The 13,075-nt window shown below is 43.7% G+C and overlaps 1 protein-coding gene across 26 annotated transcripts in view; it reads right to left on the bottom strand.

The window, feature by feature from the left end:
* LOC106607944 (clathrin coat assembly protein AP180) overlaps nucleotides 1-13,075 on the bottom strand; it is a 64,026-nt gene that overhangs the window by 19,477 nt on the left and 31,474 nt on the right. For 20 of the 26 annotated variants that reach the window (XM_014205440.2, XM_014205447.2, XM_014205445.2 and 17 more), the window contains exons 3-17: nucleotides 8,120-8,262; nucleotides 7,722-7,797; nucleotides 4,939-5,041; nucleotides 4,600-4,693; nucleotides 4,072-4,183; nucleotides 3,743-3,849; nucleotides 3,551-3,592; nucleotides 2,910-2,971; nucleotides 2,650-2,655; nucleotides 2,487-2,499; nucleotides 2,295-2,389; nucleotides 2,019-2,095; nucleotides 1,868-1,882; nucleotides 1,314-1,484; nucleotides 109-201 (exon numbers count right to left, since the gene is read on the bottom strand). In XM_014205440.2, coding sequence (XP_014060915.1) covers nucleotides 109-201; nucleotides 1,314-1,484; nucleotides 1,868-1,882; nucleotides 2,019-2,095; nucleotides 2,295-2,389; nucleotides 2,487-2,499; nucleotides 2,650-2,655; nucleotides 2,910-2,971; nucleotides 3,551-3,592; nucleotides 3,743-3,849; nucleotides 4,072-4,183; nucleotides 4,600-4,693; nucleotides 4,939-5,041; nucleotides 7,722-7,797; nucleotides 8,120-8,262 — 1,209 coding nt within the window. The remainder of the gene's footprint in view (nucleotides 1-108; nucleotides 202-1,313; nucleotides 1,485-1,867; nucleotides 1,883-2,018; nucleotides 2,096-2,294; nucleotides 2,390-2,486; nucleotides 2,500-2,649; nucleotides 2,656-2,909; nucleotides 2,972-3,550; nucleotides 3,593-3,742; nucleotides 3,850-4,071; nucleotides 4,184-4,599; nucleotides 4,694-4,938; nucleotides 5,042-7,721; nucleotides 7,798-8,119; nucleotides 8,263-13,075) is intronic. The other 6 variants (XM_014205451.2, XM_014205456.2, XM_045720909.1 and 3 more) reach the window with 2 other exon arrangements.

Genomic DNA, 13,075 nt, shown 5'->3' with positions numbered 1-13,075 from the left:
GGAACACAGCCAAACACACACATATGAACAATTACACAAATATAAATACAGTCATTTACACAGACAGACGCCACACAGTCACATATATACACATGTCCTGTAACCCACCGGCAGCAGCGTCGGCGGCTGGGGTTGGCGTGGAGGCCGGAGCTCCGCCCTCAGCAGAGGCATCAGATGTGGGAACAGGGGTCGAAAATGCATCTGATAGCCAACACACACACACACACACACACACACACACACACACACACACACACACACAGATGACAGAGAGAGAAGTAGAGAGAACAGGGAAAAGAAACACAAGCCAGAGATAATAAGTCAGTTAAAGAACTTCAGAAAAGGAAGGTCAAGAAGCCACTTAAAAGATAGAGTAGAGTTTAGAAATACTACTTTTACTTTATTAAGGTATTGCATGTACTTAATACACAGTATGGTACTATACTGTAGATTAAATACTTATTTCATGTCAGGTATACAATATTTAATATATTTGATTAATATACAAATTGAGTTTAGATTAGTTACAAAACATTTACTCTGTGGCATGAGTGATTGACAGGTGAAGGGGTGAATGAGAATACAGACAGGAGGCACAGCAGAGTGTACGGAAGGTAGGCTTTAGCTACAACTAAACTATAAAGCAGTAACTAGGTCTTTTACACTACATAACTGGACAAGCATGGCACAGAGTGAACCCAGTAACAAAGCAAGATTTCTCTTAGACCCGGGTTTCCCCAACTCGGTCCCACAACCTAAAGGTGCCCCCCCCCTCCCCGGCAGCATGTTAAGGTTTTCGCCCTAGCACTATACACCCGATTCAAATAACCAACTCATCATCACGTTTAGATTATTTGAATCAGCTGTGTAGTTCTAGGGCAAAAACCAAAACATGTACCCAGGGGGGAACCCAGGTCTGAGTTTGGGGAACCCGGTCTTAGGCGGTAATAAAGAACGTGACTGATTGATAGATTGGCTTTTCTCTAAAGTTGAGGAAAAGCTTTTGGACTATCAAACAAAAAGAAGCATGTGAAAAATGTATGAGTAGCATGTCTGAGTGTGTCTACAAGTGTGAGCATGCTTGTCTCTGTGTGTATATGTACAGAATGCATACCAGTATGTGTATGTACGTGTTGACTGACATGTTCTGACATGTTCTGCAAACATGGTGTGTTTGTTTTGGGGTATCTGTGTCACTGTGTGTATATGCATGTAGAGAACACTGTATGTTCTGTGTGCATGTGGCGGGTTGGTTTGGGTTGAGCTGTCCAGCAGAGATTCTGTTGTAGAGAATCCTCCAGAAGCCCACTAACCTCCCAGCAGATCCATATTCGTCGCGCCGGGGGTGGGGGCGGCGGCCGCACTAGGGGGAGGAGCCAGAGAGACTCCTGGCTCCGCAGCTGCAGGGGTGGACGTTACACCAGCGGCAGAGGGGACGGGTTCTACAGCTAGGGTGGAGTCAGGAAGCATGGACTCGCCCATTTCTGCAGGTACCCAAAAGGTGTACCAACCAACCCCAAAACAAGGTACCAAAACAACCCCATGAATCAACCCAAAATACCCCATAGGATCCAAAGCAACCAAAAAAATACCATTAAAAAGAAACGAAGGTACCAAATCAACCCAATTTCAAAAAAACAACCATCCCATTAGAACCAAAGCAACCAAAAACATAAAGTCCCCGTATGAACCAAAACCAATAAGGAAATGCGGGGGAGGGAAAGAAAGGAGAAAGAGAGAAAGAGAGGAAGAGAAAGAGACTGCTTCCTTAGACTAGAGCAACACAGTGGGAGATCTAGAGGTACTGACACATACTGTTAACACACTAGAGAGGTTAATACCAGAAACACTGTGGGATAGCACTCACCTGATCCAAGGAGGTCTGTGGCAGCATCCCCAGAAGAGCATGGGAGAAGGTGATGGGGAAAAAATGCAATTACATGACTGTTAATTAGATAATGTAACTACGTTTTCATTAATAATCAAGCTATGTATCAAGTTTTGATGTGGGACACTACCTCCCCAGGATGTAGGGGCTGCTGAGGCTCCTACTGACGGACCAGAGGAGGAGAGAGGGTCCAGATCTAAGAGAGAACTAGAGCGAGACAGAAGGGTGGAGACAGATGGAGAAATGGTGGCAGAGAGAGAGAGGATGAAAGGGAAAATACAGTCTCCCTTATTCACCATTTTATGACATAAAAATGGAACAGATAGAATCCTAAAATGCAAAAACTGAGGAAATCGCTGAGGAGATGAGGTAAATGCTGCGGTAGGTAGAGGAAGTGGACACTCACTCGGTGGCTTCTTCAGGTGGCGGCGCTATGGTGGGCACGGCGGCTGCAGATTTGGCGGGGGTGGAGGTCGGGGACACGTTATTGGTAGGGGACCCCTGGAATACAGAGAGAGAAATGCCTATTTGTATCCATGTGTTGACATATGAGCAGAAACAGAAAGGCGGTGAAAATCATGTTTAATCTTCCACTCACTTTTGTTGGAGACCTGAAAGAGGAAGGGAATAGTTAATATGACAATTTCATCACAGCTAGATATCACCTTTCAGAGCTGAAATCATATACATTGAAATTACTTATTTTCATGACTTTACAATAAACTCATCTGTCAGACCCCAAAGAAAGTGTGTATGCTCACCCTTCACTGTGATCCCCAATGATGAACAGAAAGGAACAAAGAGAGAATAACTATTAAAGTAAAAGATAATAACAGAAAACTGTATTCAGAACACTATTGTGCTGGGACAGTACAGAGCCCAAGTTATGAGTTTCCCTCTAGTTTTTCCTCACCCTGTCATTTCTCATGTACTATTTTCTCTGTGTAAAGACACCTATGGAGACATTTCCACATTTTTAGCTCTGTCAGAAATGGGTTGGTTAGAGACAGGGTCCTCTTACCCCTTCTTCCCCTCCAAACTGTTCATGTGTGTCTCCAGAGACTCCAGGATGCTGCTGGGAGCCTGAGGAGAGAAGAGAGAACCAATCAGAAACACAGTAACTGCAGGTTTATGGCACGAACTTCCTCATTCCGCCGCATGCCAACACTTCAAGTAACGCAACACCCAATTCTATTTCTATGGCAGCACCACTCCATACCCTTGGATTTTAACTCACCATACTATCCCACCTTTGTATAAACTCAATGTCCTGTAGAATGAAGTGTTCAGGAACATTTTACTTAAACTCTACCATATTTTGTGCAAACGGAAGCACACACACATATGCAAACACACACACAAACTGCAGTCAGCAGTGTCAGTCTGTAGAATGATCCCATGCCAACACCCCATCCTCCAAACAGGCACTCTGCCAAGCCACCCTGTGTCTCTATGGTTACCGGGTCCTCAATAGGCTTAAAGGGACAGTCCTCATCATCCGAGTCTACTAGGTCCGTCACCACCCCAGGGTGCAGACACTGGGTTCGCGGGCGGGGGGGGGGGGGTGAGTGGGGATTATGCTGGATAAGACATCTCTGTGTGTATTTGTTACAACTATTTCATCATCCTTCCAGAGAGTAAGCACAAAAACAAGTGACTTACATAGTTGATGTCAGGAATATCATTTTTGTCCACTCCGACAGTCTGTGGAACAAAAAACACAGAGACAATTTCACAACCATATCAGTGCATCATTCTATTTGAAGTACAGACAGACACTGTATATGAGGAAGCACTGTGTTCGTTTATTTTGGAGTTAGAATGCACCCTAATCCGTTAGGAAGTTTCCTTTACCTCAGCAAGCTTCATGAACTCTCCGATCTTGGTGACCCTGGTCAGGAACCTCTTATAGATCTCCAAGGCCTCCTTGCAGTCACTCTTCTTCATCTTAAAGTATTTCTCTACAGACAATTAACAGTTGTTGTGAAAAAGAGCATCTGCTAAATGGCTACATGGTGAAAGGAAGTCATTTATCTATTAATTGTTGACAAAGAGTCTGTCTCAAATGGCCCCCTATTCCCTTCTACTTTTGACCAGGGCTCATGGGGCTCTGGTAACAAGTAGTGCACTATATAAGAAAAATGGTGGCATTTGGTATGCATCCAATGAAATGTCTAGCTGACCTAATAGATTGATGACCCCATCGTTGTAGGAGGCAAACAGCTTGACCAGATCCTTGAAGAGCAGGAGGAACCCTGCGTTGATGATAGGGTTATTCAGCTCCTTGGGATGGACCTGGGAGAGAGACCTTTTTATTTAACCAGTCATGTAGTATAAAAGAAGAGCATCAATTAACTCAAGCAATTAACTAATTTATTAAACTCCTGCAATATTCTGCTGTACCGAAACACCTCCAATTGTACACCCATACAGAAAGATCAAGGTCAATAGAACGAATAGCATCATTGCTATTGAGAGAGAGAGAAAGAGGGAAGAGAAGGTATTGAAGAGAAGAGAAAAAGAAAGTAAAAGAGAATGTTAAACAGGAAAATAAACAGTATTCTTTGTGGCCTGACATATATTACAGTTTTCAGCTAATGACCATACTGTAAGTCATCAGAACACAAGTCCCAGACAGACAGACAGACAGACAGACAGACAGAGACAGACAGATGTAACCAAATCAATGGTGACCAGCATGTCCAACTCACATCAAACTCTAGCAGTGTGTCGATCTGGGTCTGCAGGACAGGCATGCCTTTCAACAGCTTTTCTGGAGTCATTGTCCTCATCACCCCCTCAGCACTGAGGTGGAAACACACAGGGAAGACCATCATGGATGAGGTGAATGACAGTATGAGGTGGGCCTCAGTGATGAGGTGAATGACAGTATGAGGTGGGCCTCAGTGACGAGGTGAATGACAGACTGAGGTGGGCCTGAGGGATGAGGTGAATGACAGCATGAGGGCCTCAGGGATGAGGTGAATGACAGTATGAGGTGGGCCTCACTGATGAGAGGATTTTGAGAGACAGGGAAGTGAGTGACGCACCCCTTTTTGACTTTGGTGAAGTCGAAAGCCATCTGGCGGTAGGCGAAGGCCCTCTCATTGAGGTAGCGGCCATAACGTCTGATGAACGTAGACATGTCATAGCCTGAGGAACAAATTGAGCATCACATTCACATCACACCAAACATATAGCTCCTGATAAATCCAATGGCTAATGACTAAATGCATGTGCTAAACTCATACATTGTTTCATTTAACATCCACGGTTTCATGAAGGAAGAAGTTGATTTAATGCTGTAACACATTAAAGACAGTCTTTTATCTTATGATTGATCTTGTCGATCAGTTTTCTAAATTATGCATCTGATTTGAGGGTTTTGAAGGGATTGAAGGGGAGGGATCTATAATGACACCAGGGCAAGACACTGGAGATAAGTGCAGGACATCGGAATCCTAGGGACATGAAGCAGTTTAGTGTGTGTGTGTGTGTGTGTGTGTGTGTGTGCGCGCGCTAGGCTTGGTATACCGCATATACAGTATACTGGGGTAATTGGAAATAGCCACAGGATGGTTTTTCAATACTATTTCTTTGGAGTTTTACATTTTGTAACTGCTTTTTAAGTTACTACCTGCAGTCAACTTGTGCAATACATTAGGAGATAAAGCAGATTGTGTTCTTCATTTCACCGGTCACATTATTTAACATTATGAAAGCTTACCATAGTTCCCCAGAATAGTTTGTTTGTAAATAACGGGAGAGTCCATCTGTGTATTTGGTTAACTTGCTAGTTATCTCAGTAAGTGGGTGAATTAATAAGGAGACATGGCATCATATAGTGTTAGGTTTCTGCCATGTTTGAAAGTCAAAGCTCTTGATATCCTTGCATTTCTTTTTTCTTCTTTCCGTTCTCGGCCCGTCTGCTCCTATTCTCCTTCCAAACAGCGCAGGCGGGCCTGTTGCCCTAGCAACTCCACATAGATACAGCGTGTACACACTGCTCCAGAACCAGTACTGTTCTTCCTTCACACAAGCATGAGTCAAAACTTTGTTCATTTGCTTGATGCCTCTCTTCACATTTGCTGTCCAAATGATGTCCAAACTCACCAAATAGGACATTAGGGAAGCTACTACCTATACTTGTATAACTTTCTGAGCTCAATTGCCTGTCCTTGCAGCTAGTTTATTTTTGTTTGCGCTCATTAGCATGTTTAGCTAGGGGGCACATTGCATGCTTGCTCCTATTCCTCATGTTATTAGCAGTGATGTCCTTTCCTCTTCCCAGACGGCTCCTGTCTCTTCCTATCCTCCTCTCCTTCTGCTCCTCTCACATCAGATCTACTGTATCTGTTTATGCTTTCAACTGGAAGGGAATCCACCCGTTTCACTCCCCCAACACACACACACACACACACACACACACACACACACACACACACACACACACACAAAGTATTCAGACCCCTTGACTTTTTCCACATTGTGTTATGTTACAGCCTTAATGTAAAATGGATTAAATAAATAAAAAAATCGTTATCAATCTACACACAATACCCCATAAAGACGAAGCAAAAAAACAGAAATACCTTATTTACATAAGTATTCAGACCCTTTTGCTATGAGACTCAAAATTGAGCTCAGTGCATCCTGTTTCCATTGACTTTCCTAGAGATGTTTCCACAACCTGATTGGAGTCCACCTGTGATAATTGCAATTAATTGGACATGATTTGGAAAGGCACACACCTTGACAGTGCATGTCAGAGGAAAAACCAAGCCATAAGGTCGAGGGAATTGTCCGTAGCGCTTCGAGACAGGATTGTGTCGAGGCACAGATCTGGGGAAGGGTACCAAAACATTTCTGCAGCATTGAAGGTTCCCAAGTTCCCAAGGTTCCCACAGTGGCCTCCATAATTCTTAAATGGAAGAAGATTGGAACCACCAAGACTCTTCCCAGAGCTGGCCGCCTGGCCACACTGAGCAGTCGGTGGAGAAGGGCCTTGGTCAGGGAGGCGACCAAGAACCCGATGGTCACTCTGACAGAGCTCAAGAGTTCCTCTGTGGAGATGGGAGAATGTTCCACGTCTGGAGGAAACATGGCACCATCCCTACAGTGAAGCATGGTGGTGGCAGCATCATGCTATTGGGATGTTTTTCAGCAGCAGGGACTGGGAGACTAGTCAGGCTTGAGGGAAAGAACAGAGCAAAGTACAGAGCAAAGCTCCAGAGCGCTCAGGACCTCAGACTGGGGCAAAGGTTCACCTTCCAACAGTACAACGACCCTAAGCACACAGCCAAGAAAACGCAGGAGTGGATTTGGGACAAATCTCTGAATGTCATTGAGTGGCCCAGCCAGAGCCCGGACTTGAACCCGATCGAACATCTCTGGAGAGACCTGAAAATAACTGTGCAGCGACACTCTCCATACATCCTGACAGAGCTTGAGAGGATCTATAGAGAATAATAGGATAAACTGCCCAAATACAGGTGTGCCAAGCTTGTAGCGTTGTACCAAAGAAGACTCGAGGCTGTAATCACTGCCAAAGGTGATTCAACAAAGTACTGAGTAAAGGGTCTGAATACTTATGTAAATGTGATATTTCCGGTTTTTATTTGTAATAAATTAGCAAAAATATCTAAAAACCTGTTTTTGCTTTGTCATTATGGGGTATTGTGTGTAGATTGATGAGGGGAAAAAATTATTTAATACATTTTAGGATAAGGCTGTAATGTAACAAAATGTGGAAAAAGTCAAGGGGTCTAAATACTTTCCAAAAGCACTGTACACACACACACAAACACATTTTTTGGAAAGGAAGTGCATTTACCGTTGGAACCTGTTTTGTCTATGAAGTTGCTGAGGTTGAACAGAGCGGTCCTGGAGGCCAAGTACTGGATGAACCTCTGAGGAAACAGAAGGAAAAAGGCTGACATGGCAAAACCATTATAAAAAACAGCAGCAAGAAAATAAAGGCATATTCACTGAAATAATCAACTACAAATTGAATACTAGTATGTTAGTCCAAAATCGAGAGTATATATTGCACAGTGTGGAAAAGCGTGGAAAAATAGCTCTAGACATGCACACTTGTTTTTGATAACCTTGTTTCAGAATGAGCAGCATTCTAAATAGCACTGTTTTCAGCACCATGGACAGCTGTCCGTGGTGCTGAAACAGTACAATTTTATTTTATTGTGGTGGTGTGCTAAATTACTGTCCTCTGACCTCATTGCCATGGACACACATATGGTGTGTGGTGACTAGGGCCTTGAAGACGACAATCCAGCTGGCGTTGGTGGCCCTCTCAAACAGAGTGTCAGCCATCTGAGGGATGTTCACGTTGGTCGCATTGGTGGCCGAGATCAGATCTGAAACACATAAAGAGGTTAGTTTGTATTGGGGGAGGCTGTTAGGTTCAGAATCAGTGAAACTGTTCTGTTATTGATTCACGATCAGTGAAACAGTCAGCCATTTTGAGAGAGTGGAATATAGCAGGATTCATTTTGATCCAGAGTTGTAAAATCATGATGAGTAAGTACAATTTAAAAGTGTTAAGACATGCTGACCACCAAGAAAATATGTAATGTGCTGCTGTAGCTGATAGTGAAGACAGCCTCACATCGGGTCAAATGAGTTTGCTTCAGTCTCCAGACTGCTCCATTCATATGCTTTGTGGATTTGGAGTATGAGTGCGGGCTGTGTATTATGTGTGCGTGTGTCATTGCCTGTGTCTGTTTGTGAATGTATATGTGTGTCTCTGTGTGTCCGTGTGTATGTGTGTGTGTGCCCGCTTGGGTATGGATGTTGGTTCTGCTACTGGAATGTTTAAAAGCACTAAAATACCCTCGGAGTTCTTCACTTCACTATGTACCTCATGGAGCTAAGCATTGCAAACATATATTTAAGAGTCAGGACACACATACAAAGGCTAAACAAAACACACACAAGCAGTGGTAGAGAGGATCCAATACACAGAGAGAAATAGTGCCTTGTCATCATGATCTCCCCCATAGAAGAGAGACTGCCACTCAGACAGACAGACAGACAGACAGACAGACAGGTCTGACTAAGTGCGCAATTCACTCTGAAACACATGTCAACGAGGCACTCTGGGAGATAACATGTGACAGACTAGCTGCTCGGAAGAGAGAGAGAGAGGCCTTCATCTGGCCTTCATTGTTATCTTTTATCACACATGTCAACCCAGGGGCATCATGCACCTATTATGTTAGAGGGGGCACAAAGTACAAGAGGATGGAGGGGGGCCTGGAGAAATTTGGAGAAAATGCTATTGTCTTATTACAGAGTATTCCTTATTAGTATTAGAGAGAAATAACAAAAACATTTTAGTTTTATTTATTTATGAAGATGGAACCAATAGGCTACACAGCTTGATCACATTCATAAACATACATACGTCCTGAACATCACCGGCAGCTCAAATCAAATCAAATGCTGTGTTTCACTCTACATTCTCTCCTCCTCCACTGGTGATACTGCATGAACTAGAGTATCTAGCGTCCTGCCTAGACATCTCTGTTCTCCGTGCACCTTGGAAAGAGCCACTTACTAGGGAGAATAGGGGGGTACTATTTGCCTGGTCCAGTCAGTGTGCCCCCCCGCAAAATACCACGGACATATTTTTTTAAATAATTATAATACATGGGTTTAAAAATGAAGTTTAGTAATTAATTTAACATCTGACATTTTTGAGGGGCCACGTGCCTTTGTGCCCCCTATGGGCATGATGCCACTGTGCCCACCAACCATCCCTTCTAGGATAGGGAAGGTTGCTACAAGCATGGCCAAACCATGTTTCTGCCCTGTCAAAAGCTGGAAGGCTGCAATATAATACATTATTGTCCAATACTGATTAGACTGAAAAGAGAGAGTGAATGCATGAAGAGGAAGGCTTGTAGGTCATTTCAGGATTAAAGATAGAGGGGCAGGGGCTTTGTCCACAGAATAATATCATTGGTGAGGGGACTGGTGTGGTGACCCCGCCCCCAACAGCCCCACACACACACACACACACACACACAAACCATGATGTGCTAATACCATCTCTAGTTAACAGCTTTTGTGTCCAGTGTTTGTCTAATGTTGAAGGATGTACAGACTATACATAGAGTCACATCTGAGATATTTAGCAGATAATCTCTATCACTTCCTAGAATGATCTTAATAACATCACAGTACAGTGACAGGACTGACGCCTGATGTCATTATTCCTCTATGGACCTGACACGATTTACATCATATCCTGTTTGGATAGTCCCTGTCCCTGCTATGTTTACACCACAACTCAACTATATACTCCATCTCAACAGACAACCCTGTTGTGTGTTGTTTATGTGTGTATTGTTTAATGTTAATGGAGAGAAACAAGAATATTTGTGGCCCATCACATTCACACATGCACCACAGAGCAGTGTGTGTGTAAGTCTAATGATGATAGTCTTTATTTTGATCAGTCAATTTCAGTAATCCACAGCAGGCAGGAGAGGTCTAAGAATGAACCGGTAGACCCTTAGGGGGTCTATAGCAATAAAAACAGGACTGTGTGTGTGTTCATGCATGCATGCAGGTGTGCGTGAGTGTGTGCGTGCCTGGCTGTGTGTGTGTGTGTCTCTTCGTACTCAAACACCAGGGCCTCGTTCCACAGTTGCGATGTTACTTAAGAATTACGATCATTGTACCGGATGCATCGTTATGTACAAACAAACTTTTTTAAGAGTGTTTCCCAAGCACATAGAGAGAACGTTTGCTAAGTGCGTCGTTAGACCATGTGTCGATACAGATAGGATGGAAAGAAAAGCAGTGCTGCTCTCTGATCAGCTTTATCGATTCAAATCTTACCTTAACATTAGAATGATTCCACAATACTGATGACAAATCAGCTCCTAAAGAGATATGGAGGTGGCTTAATATGCTTACCCAATAATAATTCATTAAAGCACAGATTGGGAACATCATTGCTCTCATGTTGTCACACATCATGATACACATTGAGGCAAAAATGACAGACAGTAGCCTAGTTGCAAAATATAACTCAATTGATTGAACATGAAATATATTTCATTATAATTGAAATAGCCTATATAGGCCAATGTAGCCTATTTATACAATAAGTATCCCGAACATTAGGAACACCTTCCTAATATTGAGTTGCACCCTCCTCTTTTGCCCTCAGAACAGCCTCAATTCGTCGGGGCATGGACTCTACAAGGTATCGAAAGCGTTCCACAGGGATGCTGGCCCAATGCTTCCCACAGCTGTGTCAAGTTGGCTGGATGCCCTTTGGGTGGTGGACCATTCTTGATACACACAGGAAACTGTTGAGTGTGAAAAACCCAGCAGCGTTGCAGTTCTTGACTCAAACTGCTGCGCCTGGTACATACCCCGTTCAAAGACACTTACAGTGGGGGAAAAAAGTATTTGATCCCCTGGTGACTTTGTACATTTGCCCACTGACAAAGAAATGATCAGTCTATAATTTTAATAGTAGGTTTATTTGAACAGCGACAGACAGAATAACAACAAAAATTTCCAGAAAAACGCATCTCAAAAATGTTATAAAATGATTTGCATTTTAATGAGGGAAATAAGTATCTGACTCCTCTGCAAAACATGACTTAGTACTTGGTGGCAAAACCCTTGTTGGCAATCACAGAGGTCAGACGTTTCTTGTAGTTGGCCACCAGGTTTGCACACATCTCAGGAGGGATTTTGTCCCACTCCTCTTTGCAGATCTTCTCCAAGTTATTAAGGTTTCGAGGCTGACATTTGGCAACTCTAACCTTCAGCTCCCTCCACAGATTTTCTATGGGATTAAGGTCTGGAGACTGGCTAGGCCACTCCAGGACCTTAATGTGCTTCTTCTTGAGCCACTCCTTTGTTGCCTTGGCTGTGTGTTTTGGGTCATTGTCATGCTGGAATACCCATCCATGACCCATTTTCAATGCCCTGGCTGAGGGAAGGAGGTTCTTACATTTACATTTACGTCATTTAGCAGACGCTCTTATCCAGAGCGACTTACAAATTGGTGCATTCACCTTATGATATCCAGTGGAACAACCACTTTACAATAGTACATCTATATCTTTTTTGGGGGGGAGGGTAGGGGGGGGGTTAGAAGGATTACTTAATCCTATCCCAGGTATTCCTTAAAGAGGTGGGGTTTCAGGTGTCTCCGGAAGGTGGTGATTGACTCCGCTGTTCTCACCCAAGATTTGACGGTACATGGCCCCGTCCATCGTCCCTTTGATGCGGTGAAGTTGTCTTGTCCCCTTAGCAGAAAAACACCCCCAAAGCATAATGTTTCCACCTCCATGTTTGACGGTGGAGATGGTGTTCTTGGGGTCATAGGCAGCATTCCTCCTCCTCCAAACACGGCGAGTTGAGTTGATGCCAAAGAGCTCCATTTTGGTCTCATCTGACCACAACACTTTCACCAGTTGCTCTCTGAGTCATTCAGATGTTCATTGGCAAACTTCAGACGGGCATGTATATGTGCTTTCTTGAGCAGGGGGACCTGGCGGGCGCTGCAGGATTTCAGTCCTTCACGGCGTAGTGTGTTACCAATTGTTTTCTTGGTGACTATGGTCCCAGCTGCCTTGAGATCATAGACAAGATCCTCCCGTGTAGTTCTGGGCTGATTCCTCACCGTTCTCATGATTATTGCAACTCCACGAGGTGAGATCTTGCATGGAGCCCCAGGCTGAGGGAGAATGACAGTTCTTTTGTGTTTCTTCCATTTGCGAATAATCGCACCAACTGTTGTCACCTTCTCACCAAGCTGCTTGGCGATGGTCTTGTAGCCCATTCCAGCCTTGTGTAGGTCTACAATCTTGTCCCTGACATCCTTGGAGCGCTCTTTGGTCTTGGCCATGGTGGAGAGTTTGGAATCTGATTGATTGATTGCTTCTGTGGACAGGTGTCTTTTTTACAGGTTTGGTTTGCTGCGGTTTGGAGCACTCCCTTTAAGAGTGTGCTTATAATCTCAGCTCGTTACCTGTATAAAAGACACCTGGGAGCCAGAAATCTTTCTGATTGAGAGGGGGTCAAATACTTATTTCCCTCATTAAAATGCAAATCAATTTATAACATTTTTGACATGCGTTTTTCTGGATATTTTTGTTGTTATTCTGTCTCTCACTGTTCAAATAAACCTACCATTAA

Source organism: Salmo salar, chromosome ssa06 (assembly GCF_905237065.1).
Source record: "Salmo salar chromosome ssa06, Ssal_v3.1, whole genome shotgun sequence".
In the NCBI taxonomy this organism is placed as follows: Eukaryota; Metazoa; Chordata; class Actinopteri; order Salmoniformes; family Salmonidae; genus Salmo; species Salmo salar.
Note: the sequence above shows the minus strand (reverse complement) of the source record. Positions and strands in the feature narration are given on the sequence as shown.